Genomic DNA, 17,915 nt, shown 5'->3' with positions numbered 1-17,915 from the left:
TTTCACAGGCGGGCAGCCCCGAAACTTTCAATTCAGCAGGAAAGCAGGATTTAACTGCCATGGCGATACCACCTCCTCTCGTGGTCCTGTTGGACGTAAAGACCGTGTAGTTCTGAGGAAAGGCAAGATTCAAAATAGCGGCATCTGAATCCTGAAGCCAGGTTTCAGTAAGTAAAAAAAGATCGGGATCTTCTTTTTCAATCAAGTCATGTATAGACTGGTGATGTTTGACCAGTGATCTCACATTTAAACACCAGATCCGGAGGCCCCGAGCCGCATCGATCTTGCGTATAATAGGGGTAGCATCTTCCAGGGAGCGGATCTTGGTAGGGCTCTCAAGTGACCAACCCTTACAGGCACAGCTATATGGGCCCGCTAATGGATCAACAGGCTCACATAAGCATACCCTGTCCCTGTGCCCTATAGCCAGCAGCTCTGACCGTGTGTAAGACAACATCCCGCGGGTGGACTGATGGGAGCCACAACGGAAGGGACCAGGACCTGCCGCGTCTCGCGCTTCCTCGTCGCGGACGAGCGCAGACGGGCAGGACTCTGGCACGACTCCGGCTAAGCGACGGCGTCCCACCTGCGCGGGAGAGGAGAGCTTTAAATAGGGCCACCAATCCCAGCGCGAGGACGCTCCAAAATGGCGCCCGTAGTTGTACACTGATCCCAAAGCAAAATGGCGCCCACACTGGACCACCCTCGGGACCCAGGCCCGCCAAACGGCGGTGAAGGAGCCAATTTAAATGGAGTATGAGGGAGGGGGCGAAACCCAGCTAAAAGCAGGGGAAAAGTGCTGAAAGAAAATTCAAATCAGATACAAAATCGAGGATTTTTTAAAAGCAAAAGCGCCGGCAGCAGCGCATGCACGGTAGTGCTAGAACCTGTCAAGGCAGCCAAGATGGAAAGATCCGCCTTAAATAGGGCCACCAATCCCAGCGCGAGCGCGAGGACGCTCCAAAATGGCGCCCGTAGTTGTACACTGATCCCAAAGCAAAATGGCGCCCACACTGGACCACCCTCGGGACCCAGGCCCGCCAAACGGCGATGAAGGAGCCAATTTAAATGCAGTATGAGGGAGGGGGCGAAACCCAGCTAAAAGCAGGGGAAAAGTGCTGAAAGAAAATTCAAATCAGATACAAGTTTACATTTATTTTTATAACGTTACCGGTGCACATTATCAATTCACATTAAAACAGGGGCTGCTTTCTACACACACCATATAAACAACCACTCTCTGCTACCACATGCTGCCTCTCTTCTCAAGTTATAGGAAGGATGAAACTTAGTCAGCCCTGCTTTCATTTGAACCTGTGGCTGCTGCATGTGCACAGATTTCTGGGGCCATCTACTATAACAACACAAGTGCACAATACTGAAACATATCAATCTATGGATATTAGCAATGAACTTCTAATGGACTGGTTTATGATCAGTACAGATGTGTAGGACTTATCAGATGCACTTATGCCATATTTACCGCAGACATGTGAAGTAATATTTTGCAATGACATTATTACAAAAATATTTAAAGATATTGCAACAGAATAAATATATTTATAAAGCATGTATAAATGTACATCCTAAATATTTTTTTCCAACTCATCTTACTTTAAAGTACTAAAACTGTTAACTAAAAATTCTTGCAATAAATGTAAAATAACAAACATTTGTCAGTTATTCCTGGACAAACCATTGCCAATATCTTTGGTTAGACACTTATAAGGTGCCAACAAAACAACACATATTAGCAATGCCAATAGCTCAAAAATAAAATCCAAACTACCAAAATCTAATTGGGTGTTTTATGTATGCTAAAAAAAATGGTACTGCACATTGCTCAGAAGTAACATTTTGTATTTTTAGCCTTCAAGGCTACTTTAGCATTGAAACTAATTTTCAACCAACTTAAAGTTGATGGTAAAATGTGAATGTTTTGCAACCGCATTCACAGTCACAAAATATTCATACATACTGCTGTGATTCGGTATCTGGAAGGGACACTCTAAACACACCCCTTCCAAATACTGTATCAAAAACCCATTTTGCGATTCGGTGAAAGGTTACTGAAGCGTAAAATAGGGTTTGACACATATGAAAGATCGAATCGGCCTGTTTGCATACGCAAAATAGGTTCATACATGTGGCCTTTTATCTTTCAAGACACTTTTTTTATTTTTTACAAACTGAATACTGCCTGAGCGTGTTTACTTAAGGCAAGAATCAAATCCGCTAATAATCGATTGGTGTGTGTAACAACATATAACAACCATACGAGCATGAATAAGTGAATTATAAGAAAAAAACTTAGCATTTGATCAAGATTTCCACAATGTCAAGTGCCCACATACTCACGGTACTGGTAGGGTCCATGTTTGAGCATGACACCGCAGGGATACTTGTGACGACTTTCTTTCTAAGCGTTCTGCTGACATGAGACATTCTCACTGTGTTCAGCTTGTATGGACTGTTGCACAGCATAGGAGCAAGTGAGTGTGTAGGCACTGGACCTTGTTGTTCTCCTGAGGAAACCTTAATAAAGAAACCGAAATGTGTTGACACTTGATTATAGGAGCACAACAACACACTCTTAAGGATACAAATCTGGAGGATATTGTGTTATCATATCTGGTCATTTATGTACCTTCAGGACTGCTTGCTGTGCGATCAATAGCCCGGACCCCATGTTGAAATTTGAAAGTAGAAGCCTTGGCATATCAAATTATTGAACGATAAGGATGAAGTACATTTGGGCTTTATAGGATAATATGACATTTTCCATTTAGAAATTTTCTAGAATGCATCTTGGAACATGCCATATGCGGGCAGATGTTTAAATGTTAACATGTTTTGATGTATCAGTGAGAAAAGATGTGTGCAACACACTGTGAAATAATGATCTTAGCTGAATCAGATTGCCCGTCCAATAAGATGTTATTATTGTTGGCAAATAATTTTTTCATCCATGCCTACGGAGAACCTTCTTTTTTTGCAACTGTATGCAAAGTCTTTGTCACAAATTGGATTCAGGGAAACTTCTGCATCCTTCCAGGCTGTGGGGACATATGTTTTGGGAAGTCTGAGATTAACCAATTCTTCCTCCAAGACGAAGTTATTTTTCTGATTTTTGATATTTCCATTTTTACTTGTCCCATATTCATCCACACTTATTTCCTACTCATATTTGATGTATTTTATGTCATCCCTTTAATGTTATCACAGCTAATACGCTTTCTCACCCTGAGGTTTGTAATTCCAAACACATTGATTCATTAATTTGGGACATTGTGTAAAATGTTGCTGAGATTCTTATCTCATATTTTCAGGTGATTCAGCTGTAGTCCATATTTGTTGTGTTTTTCCCTTTACTGCTATTCTTTCCACTTACGATTTAAATGTATTAATGCCAACAGATACTGCAGTATATTTCATTGGCAGGCCTTTTTCTACGCATGAAGGCCTTATGGTAGCCCATGCTAATGAAATGTAAGGTGTATGTAACGTTTTCTACTGTTTTAATATATCTTCTCCGTCAAGTGGTTTAAAATAGACTGAAGTTTATAGATGTAAATAGTATCATTTATTACTATTGGGTATCTTTGTTATCAAGGTGTACTTTGTTTTTGGATTTTGATCCTAAAACGAGGTGCTGTGTGTTATGTTGTTGCGTTGTACACATTGATTTTATTGAGAAATCCACAGTAAATCTCAATGAATGAATCCATTATTATTTAGTTGCATTTATATTGTTTTGACTTTAGTTCACTTTATAATCTCAGATAGCCATTACTAATGTGTTTGATCTCTAGATGTTTGTTCTTTTATTTTGTTTGCAGCGCTTGCCTAGTCTCCTTATACTTTAGAGCTGCTATGGCAATCTGGCTTTAAATAGTGGATTGTATTGCATCCAATAAGACTGTCTTGTTATGGCAAGAGACTTGATTTAGCTTATCAAAATGTAACATGTCATTTGGAAAAACTGCAATGTTTGTTGAAGATTCTGCTACATTATTGTTAAGTCGCCACACTTAAAATTTTAGTCCGAGATTTCATATTTCTAATGACATGTACACACATCCATTATCCAATATACAGATTGACTCCGTTATCGAGCTGCTGTTCATCCTAATCTTATATCTATTAATGAGTACCTGTCTCTCAGTTGGTGATGCGCAGATAACTTGGGAGTAGTGAGTAGCAGAGGAGATGAGATAGAAATAAGAGGGATGGCAGGTGTGGTTGCTTTGCCTGTGAAAAGAATCTCTATCAGTGCCTATAGATACACTGGTATGTACCGTGTTGCATAAGTGCCCTGCAACTCAGCCCAACTCGGCATATACCTCAAAACCAAGGTAGGGGGTACTTACACTTGCATATCTGTTGCTACCTGGTTTTGAATATATTGGCCTTGTTTTTAGGAGTGTAAAAAAGGCTGGTGGTTCTCATTTGTCATATCTTCATTATCCGTTCCTCGTTTATTGTATTAGCAGCAAACCCATTAGGTTTCTCTCTTCCGATCCACTGTCCTGTGGCTTTGAAGGTCAGGAATAGGTTTTCAGACGTATACATTACAGATGCATAGATTTGTATTGGCTAACAAACGACCAGTTTTTTGACTCTTTTATTTGGTTTCTGCAGGAACTTCCACTGTGAGTGAGCAGAATGCAGAACCTGAAAAGGATCTTTCCTGTGGGGATGAAGGGGGCTCTGTGATGTCGGGCAGCAGAGTGCTCTCTCCTCCGTCGCTCCGAGATGAGCAGAGATCACTTACACAGCAGTATATAGGCGAAGGAGATGGCAGCCGGGAACCAGACTCAAAGGACTTTGAAGCCTCCGGGTGTGGGAGGGTGGCCACAGGGACAAACTGGCCACAGGGACAGATACTGCATTCCTGCCAAGCCCTGGGTTTGGCAGAGGTAGAAGAACCTGTCATTCATCGGAATGGACCAGTTGGTGCAATGCTGCCAGTGCCTGTAGCTGATGCTGCTAATGGGACTGTGGAGCCAGAGAAGGATCTCACAATGTTGAGGCCACTGGCTGCCCATGGGGTCTTGGACTACCCAGCTCAGTTTTCTCCTTTATCTGGGCACAGCTGGCATGAAGACAGTGCTGTATTGGAGTGGAGTTTGGCATCCACAGCAAATTTGGACGAAACGTCTACATGCACAAATTGGAATCTTCATTGTATGGAGCAATCGCTGCCAGAGTCGATTCCGTACCATGGTGAGTAATTACTGCTTTATCAAGGAAAGTAGTGGCTGCCGTGCCATCTGTAGAATACTTTAAGAGTACTATCCCTACCTCCACAGCACCAAAGCCAGAAGTGCAGGGAGTAAAGGACAAATGAGATAGGAAATAGGAGAGATTTTGTAGGAGATTAGATTATTTTCCGTACTTTTATATTACAGGAGATATACAGGGAACATAGGTTTCCCAGTCCTTGAATTGTGTAGCAATGGGATAAGAACAGAGATCCTCTGTGGCAACTTTATTACATCTGTAAAAGATGGGAGGAAACTTTGTAGAGAAGGTCATGGGAGATGAAGAGGATACCTTAGTGAATATCACCCTCTGCCAGAGAAGGAAATTAAACTTTCAGTAAGGTATCATCATTCGATAATTGCTAGATTCGCAACGAAATAAAGAGTTGTTTTAGAGAGCAGGTTCTATTGTAATAGGCAGCAACATGGATTGCATTTTCGGTGAGAAAGTGAGGGGCATTTATATTTGAGTAATTTTCAAAGGGCAGAAAGAGAACAGTAGAGCCAGTCCGTACCGGTACAAAGTGAGACTTGACAATCTCAGGGTCCGATGTATTAGAAGATAGATCCATCCTGGAACAAAAATCCTGAAAAAGGTGCATTGGGAAATCTTATAATTGTTCTTGACTTCTCAAGAGAGAGCACTGAAATATAAATAAAGTGACATTTTCATCTTGGGAAGAGGTGTACTAAGGGAAAGGTTAGACTTTTCTAAACCTCTAGCTAAAGAAGAAACTGAGAGAAATCTTGTTTCAGAGAAAGGAGATACATACTGGACAAAAGCAGACATCCCATAAAATTATTGGAGGATAATGCAAAAAAAATGTGCAAGACTTAGGAGCAAAGTGACGTTTGCTTCTCAGGAGTATATGTGCTGGAAAGTGGAACGGTCCTAGACATCTTAATGAAGGTTTAATTGGCAACTGTCCAAATTTCAAGGAGAGCTGTATGGGGACTTATGATCACACTAGACCTTTTATTGAAGATGTAGTGATGGAACAAACCAAACTTATGATCTTTTGACCTATAAAATTATAGCTCCCCAGCCATTCTAAGAATTTGATGACAGTCTATAGGAAAGGTTTTTGATTTCTTTCTGTATTCCTTTCATTCAGAGATTTTATGGCGAGATTGGGAGTACTTTTCACTTCTTACGCCCTGTGAACTGAACCCTGGAGGAGTTGCACAGTTTGAGTTCACTGTCATGTCGTACAACATCTTAGCCCAGGACTTGGTGCAGCAGAGTCCAGAACTGTACCTTCATTGCCACCCGGACATCTTGAGCTGGGACTATCGCTATCAGAACATTTTACAGGAGCTCCAGCACTGGGATCCTGATGTGAGTACAAACATGCAAGGTCATGCTACTGCTGGCATACTCCTCATGCAACATGAATTCTGAAAAAAGTCTTTATATAAACCCATAGTTGTTAACTAGCATGGTTCTTCATGTTTGCCTCCTTACCAAGCTTTTCCTATGGTAATATGAATATACTTGCATATAAAATCCATTAGCTCATTTCACACCCTTTCTGATAGATACATCTGCCAGTGGATTCCTCACCTTGTGAATATCCCCTGCGCAGCAGCCAATCGGAAACTTTTGTAGCTCTCCACGCCGGCAAGGTCATGGACGACGTCACAGAGGGTACGACTCCGCTCGCGACCCGGCTGACATCACTGGATCCATAATAGGGCCTCGTTGGCGTGATGACGTCAGTTCCCTTTTTTCTGCGCCGTCGACGCCAACGGTTTCTTGGGACTCTCCGTAGTAACATTGTTATTATAGTTGTTCTTGTCTGTTCTTCTCGTTTCCTTTCGAAGATGTCTGGGAGAAAATCTGGTTTCAAGCCCTGCAGGGAGTGCGGTAAGCAGATGTCCATCACTGACCCGCACGAGGATTGCGTATGATGCTTGTCTTCCGATCACGACGTCGATGGATGTGCGTGTTGCAGGAAGATTACCTCTAAGGCATTGAAGGAAAGGGAGGCGAAGTTGTTTATAGCCAAGATGAAGAAGAATAAGAATGCGAGTAAAAGAAGATCGAGGTCGAGGTCTCGTTCCGAATCCAGATCGGGTTCGAAGTCGGCGTCGGGACATTCGAAATCGAAGAAGCATAAGAGAAAGAAGCACTCTTCGAGGCGTCACTCTGATAAGGAACCGGCGCCGAAGTCATCTTCTCCTCGACGTCACCGAGGTGAGGTCAATCCTTCTCATTCAAATCCGGACTCGCCAGAGAAAGAAGTCGCTCCTGAAGTCGAAGTCTCTCGATCACCGACGCCGGCTCCTTCGGATTCGGTCCATTCTTCGTATCCGGGTGAAGCCGAGCAAGAGCAAGAAGATCAGGAGCAGCCTGAAGAGGTTCCTTTGTCGGCGCCAACGGGCCAGACTCCAGGTACACCGGCTTCCGAGGCGGCGCCTGGAAATTATCCTCCTTTCCCGGCTCCAGGTCAAGACCCATCACACTATCTTAACGCTATGTATGGTGTCTTCGCAAGGGCCATGTACCCCTCTGGTACGGGTCCTTTTGCCTACAATTTGGGTGTTCCTCAGGCATATGCCCAGGCTCATTTATGCCCTTTCTTCCAGCGACGGCATCCTGGAATTTTCCGGCGCCGAGGTCTCCGGCGCCGTACCAAGAATCTTCAGCGCCGTACCGATAATCTCCGGCGCCGTCTGTTCGCCCTCGTTCGCCGCAAGCGGTGCCGTCGGATCTGCGTTCGACGCCGGTCCCGAATCCGATGGAGTCGGTTGTGGATCCATCGACTCCAGTCCCGAGGATCCGCTCCAAGAGGGAGGCCCAAAGAGCTGTGGAAGAGGCACACTATCGGCAGGAAATGGAGGAAGGTGAACTTCCTGATTCTGAGGACTATTTTGCAGAATTAAAAGATGCAAGTGGTCTTGATGTTTCCCCTTAGTGGGATTTTTCTCCGGGATCAGATGCTCCTTTGAAGGAGGTAGCCCCGTATCATGCAGTTGTGAGAAAGGCTGCTGAATTATTGGACATTAATCTTCCTTCCACCGAGTTTAAGTCCAATTTATTGACTGAAGTGTTGCATTTTCCGTCCTCTGTGACTGAGCCTTTGTTACCATTTAATGAGGCAATTCTGGAGCCAGTGTTGGAGGTTTGGAAGAAGCCTTTGTCTGCACCTGCAGTCTCCAGGACTGTGGCACGGAGATATAGGGTGGCACCTGAGGATCCAGAATTTTTGTTTGCTCATCCTTCGCCTGAGAGCCTTGTAGTTCAGGCGGCTTGCTCGAAGAAGTCTTCATGGGCTTTCCCTCAGGTTCCAGCAGACAGGGAGTCAAAACGGATTGACCAGTCTGCTAAGAAGGTGTTTTCATCGGCGAGCATGGCACTGAAATCTACTAATACAACTTGATTGATGGGAAGGTATATCCATGCCCTGATGGATTCCTCTAAACAGTTGCTCCCAAAACTGTCTGATGAAGACACAAAGAACTTTCAGGATGTTTTGGATGATACCCAAGCTGCTGTGCGCCAGGTAATTCAAAGTGGCCTGGAGACGGCTGACTCTGTGGCTAGAATTATGGGCTACGAGAAGGGGAGCTTGGTTGAAGTCTTCAGACTTTTCTCAGGATGTGCAGGCTACTTTGTTGTACTTACCATTTGATGGTACAGGTCTGTTTCGGAAGAAGGCTGATGCCGCACTTGAAGATTTAAGGATAGTAAGGCCACGGCAAGATCACCTGGCTTACAGCCTGAATCCAGAGGTTCCTTTCGTAGATACAGAAGATTTTGGAAGTCATCCTTTCGCTCGCAAGGGCAGCCTCGTCAGCAGCAGTAGCAATAAAATAAGCTGTATAAATCTTATAGAGGAAGAAACCGAGGTCGTCCACGAGGTCGTCAACCCTCTTCCTCCACTTTCTCTACCTTTCCCCCTATCGCCGCAGTAAAGCAGCCCTAGAATCCCCATTCCCAGTCATGTTGGTCCTGTGGGGGGTCGGCTTACCCATTTTCTGCGGGATTGGGAATCGGTCACTACAGACCAATGGGTTCTCAATCTTGTGGCAAATGGGTATGCTCTTCCCTTCAGGGAATTCTCTCCAAATCACCCTCCTTGTCAAGGGGCTTGCTCAGAGGAACACCTCCATCTCCTACAGGAGGAAGTTCTGACCTTGTTAAGGAAAGGCGCGATAGAGGTGGTTCCAGAGCAAGAAATGGGTCAGGGATGCTACTCCCGGTATTTCCTGATTCCCAAGAAGGATGGCAGGCTTCGCCCAATCCTGGATCTCAGGATCTAGAATCTTTATCTGAAACAAGAGAAGTTCAAGATGCTTACCCTTGCGCAGGTTCTTCAGGCGCTGCTGGAAGAAGACTAGATGGTGTCGCTCGACTTGCAGGACGCGTATTTTCATATCCTGATCCTGGAGTCGCACAGGAAGTATCTCCGGGTTACGGTGGGATCGCAACATTCAGTTTGCTGTCCTTCCGTTTGGAATTACTTTTGCACCTCGAGTTTTTACCAAGGTGATGGCAATGGTGGCAGCCCATCTCACGAGGGCGGGGATTCCTGTATTCCCCTATCTGGACGACTGGCTGATCAAAGCAGAGTCCCCAGAGAAGGTGCTCCATCATCTGTAAGAGACAACTCAGTTGTTGTACAGGTTGGGTTTTTTCAATAAATGTACCCAAGTCTCACCTGGTGCCCTCACAGCGCAACCTGTTTATAGGAGCGGTACTGGACACTACTGTTTGTCGAGCATTCACTCCACCTCAAAGGATTCTCGACATTCAGGAAATGATTCCTTTGTTTTACAATGGAGCGGTCGTTCCAGTCCTGAAGGTCCTTCGCCTGCTCATTCTGTTTGCTTCCTGCATTCTGCAGGTCAACCATGCACGCTGGCACATGAGGGCGCTCCAGTGGTGTCTCCGCAGGCAGTGGTATCAGCACAACGGAGATCTCAGGGAGTCTGTGAGGATCTCCAGAGACACTGCAGCAGATCTCTCTTGGTGGAGCGTGGAGGGCAATCTGTCTCAAGGAAAGCCCTTTCATCTGCCTCCATTGGTTGCCACAATGATAACGGACGCCTGCACTCTAGCGTGGGGTGCTCATCTGGGGGATCTGGAGATCAAGGGTCTTTGGTCTCCAGAGGAAAGGTTGCTTCACATCAACCTTCTGGAATTGAGGGAGATTCGTTTGGCACTCAAGGCCTTCCTCCCTTCCCTTCGCGGTCAGTCGGTTCAGGTCCTGACGGACAACACGACCGCAATGTGGTATGTCAACAAGCAGGGAGGAGTGGGGTCGCATCTTCTCTGCAGAGAAGCTCTGTGTCTCTGGTCCTGGGTTCAGGACCACCAGATTTGTCTGATGGCAAATCATCTGGCCGGAGTTCTGAACGTTCGCGCAGACCGTCTCAGTCGGCAGTTCTCAGCCGACCACGAGTGGAGGCTTCACCCAGAGGTGGTTCGTCACGTCTTCCGGACGCGGGGAACTCCTCAGGTGGACCTGTTTGCCACTCACGAGAACGCTCACTGCCTGTCATTCTGCAGTCTCCAGTATCCGTCGCAGGGAGCTTTGGGGGACGCCTTTCAGTTGAGTTGGAGCTCGAAACTCCTTTACGCGTTTCCTCCCATACCCTTGATTCCTCGGGTTCTGAGGAAGATTCGTCAAGACCGGGCCCAAGTTATTTTGGTCGCCCTGGATTGGCCAAGAAGGGTGTGGTGCACAGATCTTCTCCACCTCTCCTCGTGCCCGCCGCTCCGTCTCCCTCTCAGGGCAGATCTCCTCTCTGAGATGGAGGGGCAGGTTCTACACCCCCACCTCCAGACCTTACACCTTCATGCTTGGAGATTGAACAGGGCAACCTGAATTCTTTTTCTCTCCCGCCTGATGTGGTGGACGTAATTCTTTCGGCCAGGCGTCTTTCCACCAAGTCCATTTATTCCTATAGGTGGTCCAAATTTGTTTCCTGGTGTGGAGAGAAATCTATTGACCCCTTGAGAGCTTGTTTGTCCAACATACTTCCGTTTGCTCTTTCTTTAGCCCAGCAGGGTTTTGCTGTGGCGACTGTAAAAGGTTATTTATCGGCCTTGTCGGCATTCCTTTGTTTGTTGGACCAGCCGTCTTTATTTAAGTCACCTATTGTGTTTCGTTTTATAAAAGGTCTTACCAACAAATTCCCTCCAACTTCATTTATTGTGCCTCAAGGGGACTTGAATCTTGTCTTAACCTATTTGATGTGTTCACCTTTTGAACCTTTGCACAAGTGTCCCATGAGACTTCTGTCTGTTAAGACTGTTTTTCTTGTAGCAATTACCTCGGCAAGGAGGGTAAGTGAGCTTCAATCTCTTAGTTCGAAACCCCCACTCCTGACCATTCATGCTGAGAGAATGGTACTTAGGACCAGGGCTGCTTTTCTGCCTAAGGTGGTAACTCCCTTCCATCTGGGGCAATCCATTACCCTCCCTACCTTCTATCCTCCTCCTCACCCTTCTAAGGAGGAGGAGCGGCTTCACCGCCTAGACCCTAAGAGGGCGGTGAGTTTCTACCTTGATAAGACTAAAGACTATCCTGTGGACGACCAGCTTTTTGTTGGATTTGCTGGCTGTAAAAAAGGAAAAGCGGTGCACAAGCACACGCTGTCGAGATGGATTATCCTGTGTGTAAAGATCTGCTGCGCCCTGGCTGGTAAGGGGTCCAGAGGGTATAAGGGCTCATTCTACTAGAGCAAAGGCTTCCACATCTGCTTTGGCTAGAGGTGTGCGTGTAGAGGATATTTGTAGAGCTGCGACTTGGGCATCCCTCTACACTTTTGCGAAGCATTACTGCTTGGATTCCGAGGTGATGAGGGACGTCCACTTTGCGTGCTCTGTCCTCCAGGATTTCTTGGTATAGCAGAGTGGACACCCTCCTCCGGGAGTGGGGACTGCTGTGGGATTCTATTCACAAGGTGAGGAATCCACTGGCAGATGTATCTATCAGAAGAACAAGTTACTTACCTTCGGTAACGCTTTTTCTGGTAGATACAGTATCTGCCTGTAGATTCCTCACTGACCCACCCACCTCCCCGTTGTCCACTCTTCTATACCTGCTAAGTGTATATTTGAAAAAGAAAAAAAAATGTTTTAATGGATGTATTTATATGTTCATGCATATTGCATTGATTTCACACTGTATGTGTGTTGTTTTGAATACTGTGTACTATGTATACTATTACTGTTTATGTCGGCCCGTCCGTGTGCCTCGGGGGCACGGAAAAAAAGGGCGGAACTGACATCATCACGCCGACGAGGCCCTATTATGGATCCAGTGACGTCAGCGGGGTCGCGAGCGGAGTCGTACCCTCTGTGACGTCGTCCATGACCTCGCCGGCGTGGAGAGCCACAAAAGTTTCCGATTGGCTGCTGTGCAGGGGATATTCACAAGGTGAGGAATCCACAGGCAGATACTGTATCTACCAGAAAAAGCGTTACCGAAGGTAAGTAACTTGTTCATCATTGCCAAAGTAGATAATCAATTCCATTGCATTTTTCATTTGAGCAACGAGTACACTCCGTGGCTAAGGCAACCTACAGTAGACCTCCGTTGTAATGGCTATCTGAAATGAGTTTTCTTTGGCGACCCCGCTCACCACACCCCAATTGTTTTCCCTTCTCAGTCACGGCATCCTGTCCATACAGCTGCTAGCCTTGTATGTTTAGACCTTTGAAAGGATGATTTGATTCCAATACCCACCAAGTTAGCCAGCCTCTTTACTAGTTCACTGGGGAGGTATTAGATTTCCATGCGTGTGTGATCTTGTACAGTTACATTATGTTAATTACCATCTTTGTCCATGAACTACTACTGAACATCTAGGTATTTGTTTCTTTTCTATTTGCTCAAATAGTTTTCATCACTGAATGACCTTTCCAGTCGAGTACCCTGCTACCATTTGCTACCTTTACGCTTTTCAATTTTCCCATTCCCGACACACACATACTTGCTTGAAGCCTTTTTAATTTTGTTTAGCCTGAGAGTGAGGTTCAAATTTTCAAAAGCCTGGTGAGTTCCTCTTATCGTTTTGTGACTGGGAAATGCCAGATGTAATCAGGGCTTATAGAAGAAGCCTATCCAGCTGATGTGCAGAGGTTTATGGCAGTGTTCTAATTACAATTGAAACTCTTGTCTCTGTGTGGTGGTTTTCCACTCTTGTCCCTTTCCTTACCCTCTTTCAGGTTATCTGATACTAAAGGCTAAAGATGCTGTAGGTGTAACAGAAGAGTCTTGGGTAACTCAAGCAAAGGTGTAACTGGTAATGGTCATAGGGTAGGCATATGCACTGTAATAGTATCAAATCCAATTTTGACACGACAAAGCAGTAAAATGAACGGAATCTAAATGACTGTTTCAAGAAAAAATTAACCCTTTCTGTTATTGCTGCATTACGCTACTTTCAAACTTGATGGTCCTTAAAAGAAGTGATATTTCATTGAAACATTTATTATGAATTACTCTATGCACAATGCAAATCTGGTGTGTAAGGAGTAACCACGGTGCTTTTATGTATTGGGTACAAACCTTTAACTGTTTACAAATAAAATGTGTAAGAAGGACTAATTGCTGCCTATTGCTCTTCTTTTGTTCCTAGAGGAGTCTGAATATCTTTGAATACTTGCAGTTGGATAGCTTCTCTTTCTATGTAGTTAAAAGGACTTCTCTAATGTTTGTAACTGACAATTCTCCTTCACATATTAATTTCTGGAATGTGTTTGACAGTCTATATTAGAATTTGGATAGACAGAACTCTTAGGCCTGGAGGAGGAGCAGGCATAACCTGGGACAAAATCCTCTCTGACGCGTGGCACTGATGGAGTATCTGTTTCTCTTTAATGGGTGATAGGCTGACAGCACTACACTAATTCTTGCTGTTTGTGCATTTTTTCTGATTAAGAAGCTGATTTGGTCCTTGGAGTGAGGTGATTTGTCGAAGTGTTTTTCAGTTTTAAGGTAGGAAGAGCCCTGCAGACTAGGAATCCACTGTGTGCATTCTCCTGCTTTTAGACTAGGGCCAGTGCATCTAGAGATGACCTATCTACCCCCTGAGTCTGCGACTAGGGTTTGCAACGTGAGCTTGGATTGCGGATTCACCCAAGTAATAACACCCCTGGCATGCGTTGTGAAGCCAGCAACAGCGATATTCCCCTCCAGACCCCTACATTGCAGCATCTTACTGTTAATAGGAAGATGAGTCTCCTGGATTAGGGCTATGTCTATGTGTTGACGCTGTAAGTAGCTAATAACTTTCTTAACTTTTCTGTGGTCAGTCAGGCCACGAACATTCCATGTGAGTGCCTTGAGCCTTGGAGCCCGTTTATTGTCAACTTTATCTGTTAATGCAGCCATGCCAGTAGTTTGCAGGCACACCCATTGTGAACGACACTTGTGTACTTGATGCGGGCCTGGTGTCAGATGCCAGATGGTATGTCTCCCCTTGTGTAATTAAACTTCCCCAGCCCAAAGTCCCTCTACCCCCCACCCACAGCAGACCAACCCCTACTCGGCCTTGCATGTTTGAACCCCTCCCCCCTCCCCTTCCCCGCTAGATCTCTAGAAAGCCCCCTAAGGGGCTGAAGGTGAACAAAGCGCGGGGGACAAGGTTGCCAGGTAGTCAATTAGTAAACTCTGTACAGTGCTGGCCTGTGACCTAGTCCAAGCGCCACCGCTATGTATCTATATTTCGGCAGAAACCAACAACGCAGAGTTATTTAACAGAAATTGCGCGCAGCCCCGGGGCGCAAAGTCCAAGCGGCCTCCCAGGTTTGTTCCTTTTTCACAGAAATTAACAAATTACATAAACATATTCACTATGAACCCCACATGCTGGATACATGCAAAACATGCGTATTGGAATAATCTCACCAAAAAGCAGGTCAATCTGTCCTTATGTTCCAGCACTAGGTTTTCGTGCTTGCTCCCCGCCAGGGAGCAGTGTCCATGTCGATGGTGATTCCGGACTCAGGGTCGGAGCAAAGCTGTTGGTCCAGTTGTGTGGGCGCATCTCAGAGCGCAGCTACTCCGCTGCCTAGCCCCGTTAGTCCTGTTCATCGAGTTGGCTGCAATTCCCTCCTCCTTCTGCTTGGCTGTCCGGGTCTCTCCGATGTTCTTTGGACCATCCCTTCAGGGCCTTCTGTAGAGCCTTCGGGTCAGTGAAGATGTGGGAGTGACCCTGCCGGTTGATTCTCAGCTTTGCGAGGTACAGCATGGCATAATCAAGCCCAAGCTCGCAAAGCTGCTTCTTGTATGGAGCAAAATGCCTGCGCTCCTCTTGTACCTTAGCAGTAAAGTCTGGGTATAAGGAGATTTCGAAGCCTTCGAATTGCAGTGTCTTCTTGTCACGGGCTAGTCGGAGGGCAGTGTCCCTATCCCTATAATTTAAAAGCTTGGCAATGATTGGCTGTGGAGGAGCTCCCGGGCGTGGGCGAGGGCCCAGCGAGCGGTGGGCCCGCTCCACGATGAACATTGAGGAAAAGGCGTTCCCTCCCAGCAGTGTGGTTAGGAGTTTTTCGATAAATGTTTCCATATTGCCAGTTGGCGTTGTCTCCGAAACCCCAGTAATTCGTATATTAGAGCGTCTCGAGCGGGCCTCTAAATCCTCTGACTTATCCTGTATGACTTGAAGAAGGTTGCCGATGGGCTTCTTCTACTTCTGTTAGGCGTCGCTCAGACATGTCCAGACACTCCGCGTACCTGTCCACACGCTCCGCCATGTGATCCATTCGGTAGGTAAGGGCATCTATCTTAGTGCCTATAGTTGTCATACTGTCCTGCTGGCCCTTCTCCATCGACACAAGTAATGCTTTAATATCTGAGTAGACCGTACTCTCTGCGCCTCTAGCTGGGTGGCCAGGATCCGCCTCTTGAGTTTCAGAGGGCTTGGTGCGACGGTTCTCGAACGGGAGTTTGCTTTGAGTCTTGTCCCCTTTAACCATATTGGCGCCTGGTCTGGTGGCGCTATCAAAGCAAGCACCTCCAAGCTTCAGAGGCCGCGCGCGTCAGTCAATTGCAGGGCCACACCCCACACGGCTCACAGCCAGCAGCGACCAGCCGTGTCCTACTCTTGTGGGTCTGTTGGAGGCTTCAAAGGTTGAGAGCGAGGTCGAAACCCGTCCTTGGCGTCGGACTTAGGGGAAGATGGCGCCTCCGTCCCCTCAGATCAATTAGGACTTCACTTCCTCCCCGGGCACTCGTCAGCAATGATCATCTAAGGGGGGGGGGGGGGGCACCCCGCAATCCTCTGCGGGCTAATCTACAGTGAGGCTCCACTCCCAATGGGCAGCGCGCAGCAGGCAGGTGCCTAAGACTGCCCTGCACCTGTATGCGCGTAGATCGTCGTCCACTAATTCCACCAAACTCTGAGGCGCTCAATGCACACAGTACAGGCGGGTATATAGGGTCTGTTCAAGTGTAGATGGCGCCAAAGAATGCCCCCTGTCTGTTCTCCCGCTCCCAGGGGGGCACACGATCAGTATGGAGCGTCGCGGGGGGGCCGATTACAAGGGCCACAGATTCCCCCCTTCACGCCTCTGTGTAGACCCCCGGAAAGCGCTGGAGTCCGGGCACGCAGGAAGGGTGAGCTGCGAGGCTGCTCAGGGTATTGCGCAGCTCACCTTCAAACAAGTCTCCGGTCTCGCCTCCCCGGTCGCGAGGGGTTAAATATTGTCCGGACTAGGCCCGCGTCACCCAGCCGCACATCACAGCACGCCAGCCGGCGCGTGCTTTCTCTCAAGGCCGCGGATTAGTGGCCCAGTCCGCTGTCCGACGTGTCTCAGGCGCCGACGGCTCTCCCCGCCCCCCGGGTCTCCAAACAGCTCGCACTCTCCACCGGGGCAGAGCGAGTGTGTGCCGGTGAGTCCCGGACAACGTCGGGACGGGCTGCTAGTATAAATATAATTATACTAGCAGCCCGTCCCGACGTTGTCCGGGCATGAATTGCTGCCGGCCAGTAGTATATTGTTTTGTAGGATTTCGTTTTGATAGCATTTCTTATCTGTGACAGGCCTGTGAAACGCTCCGATTCACAGTGCACTGCTGATGCACTTAAGAGTGCGCGTTCAGTAGTGTGTGAACTCGAGTTTCCCTACTTTATTTTTCCTTGGAAAATTATAGTGCAAACTCGACAACATGGCATGAGCACAATTTACATTACAGAAGAACACATTCATTTGTGGTAGGCACGGGGAGACAAAGCGATTTGCCTGGAATCACAGGATGTAGAGCTGATGCCGAGATTCGAACGTAGCTCCCCAGCTCTCAAGTTCGCAATTCTAGAACTTGTGGCGGGAGGTGTGTCTAAAAGTTTATGTCGGTGCTGCCCATCAATGAGAGAGACCTGTGCATTTTTCGAATGGGTGGTGAAAAAATATGAGTATGTTGCTGGAGATGTGGGCCGCCGTGGCACCAATGTACTTACCGGGGGAGGGTAAACACCCATTATTCCGCAACTTTCTTTCCGCATACTATCACTCCGCATACTTTCATTACGAAAGTACCATGACCCGGCAATGCCATTATAATGCAAGGCATTACATTTTATATGCTTTTACCACGCATACATTTACGACGAAATTCGTTGTAAATGCATGAATGGTAAAAGCATGGTTTTTTTATGCTTGGATAAGGTAAGTATGGATATAGGGGTATATGT

The 17,915-nt window shown here is 46.6% G+C and overlaps 1 protein-coding gene across 3 annotated transcripts in view; it reads left to right on the top strand.

Moving 5' to 3' along the window:
- The window catches only part of ANGEL1 (angel homolog 1), a 377,662-nt gene that overhangs the window by 66,599 nt on the left and 293,148 nt on the right, over window positions 1-17,915 (top strand). For all 3 annotated transcript variants that reach the window (XR_015299914.1, XM_086937537.1, XM_086937538.1), the window contains exons 2-3: window positions 4,642-5,226; window positions 6,380-6,603. Coding sequence is in view for 2 of the 3 variants with exons in the window: in XM_086937537.1 (XP_086793663.1) it covers window positions 4,642-5,226; window positions 6,380-6,603 (809 nt within the window). In the remaining variant the exon portion in view is untranslated. The remainder of the gene's footprint in view (window positions 1-4,641; window positions 5,227-6,379; window positions 6,604-17,915) is intronic.

This window comes from Lissotriton vulgaris, chromosome 9 (assembly GCF_964263255.1).
Source record: "Lissotriton vulgaris chromosome 9, aLisVul1.2, whole genome shotgun sequence".
In the NCBI taxonomy this organism is placed as follows: domain Eukaryota; kingdom Metazoa; phylum Chordata; class Amphibia; order Caudata; family Salamandridae; genus Lissotriton; species Lissotriton vulgaris.
This window is presented reverse-complemented; position numbering and strand designations above follow the sequence as displayed.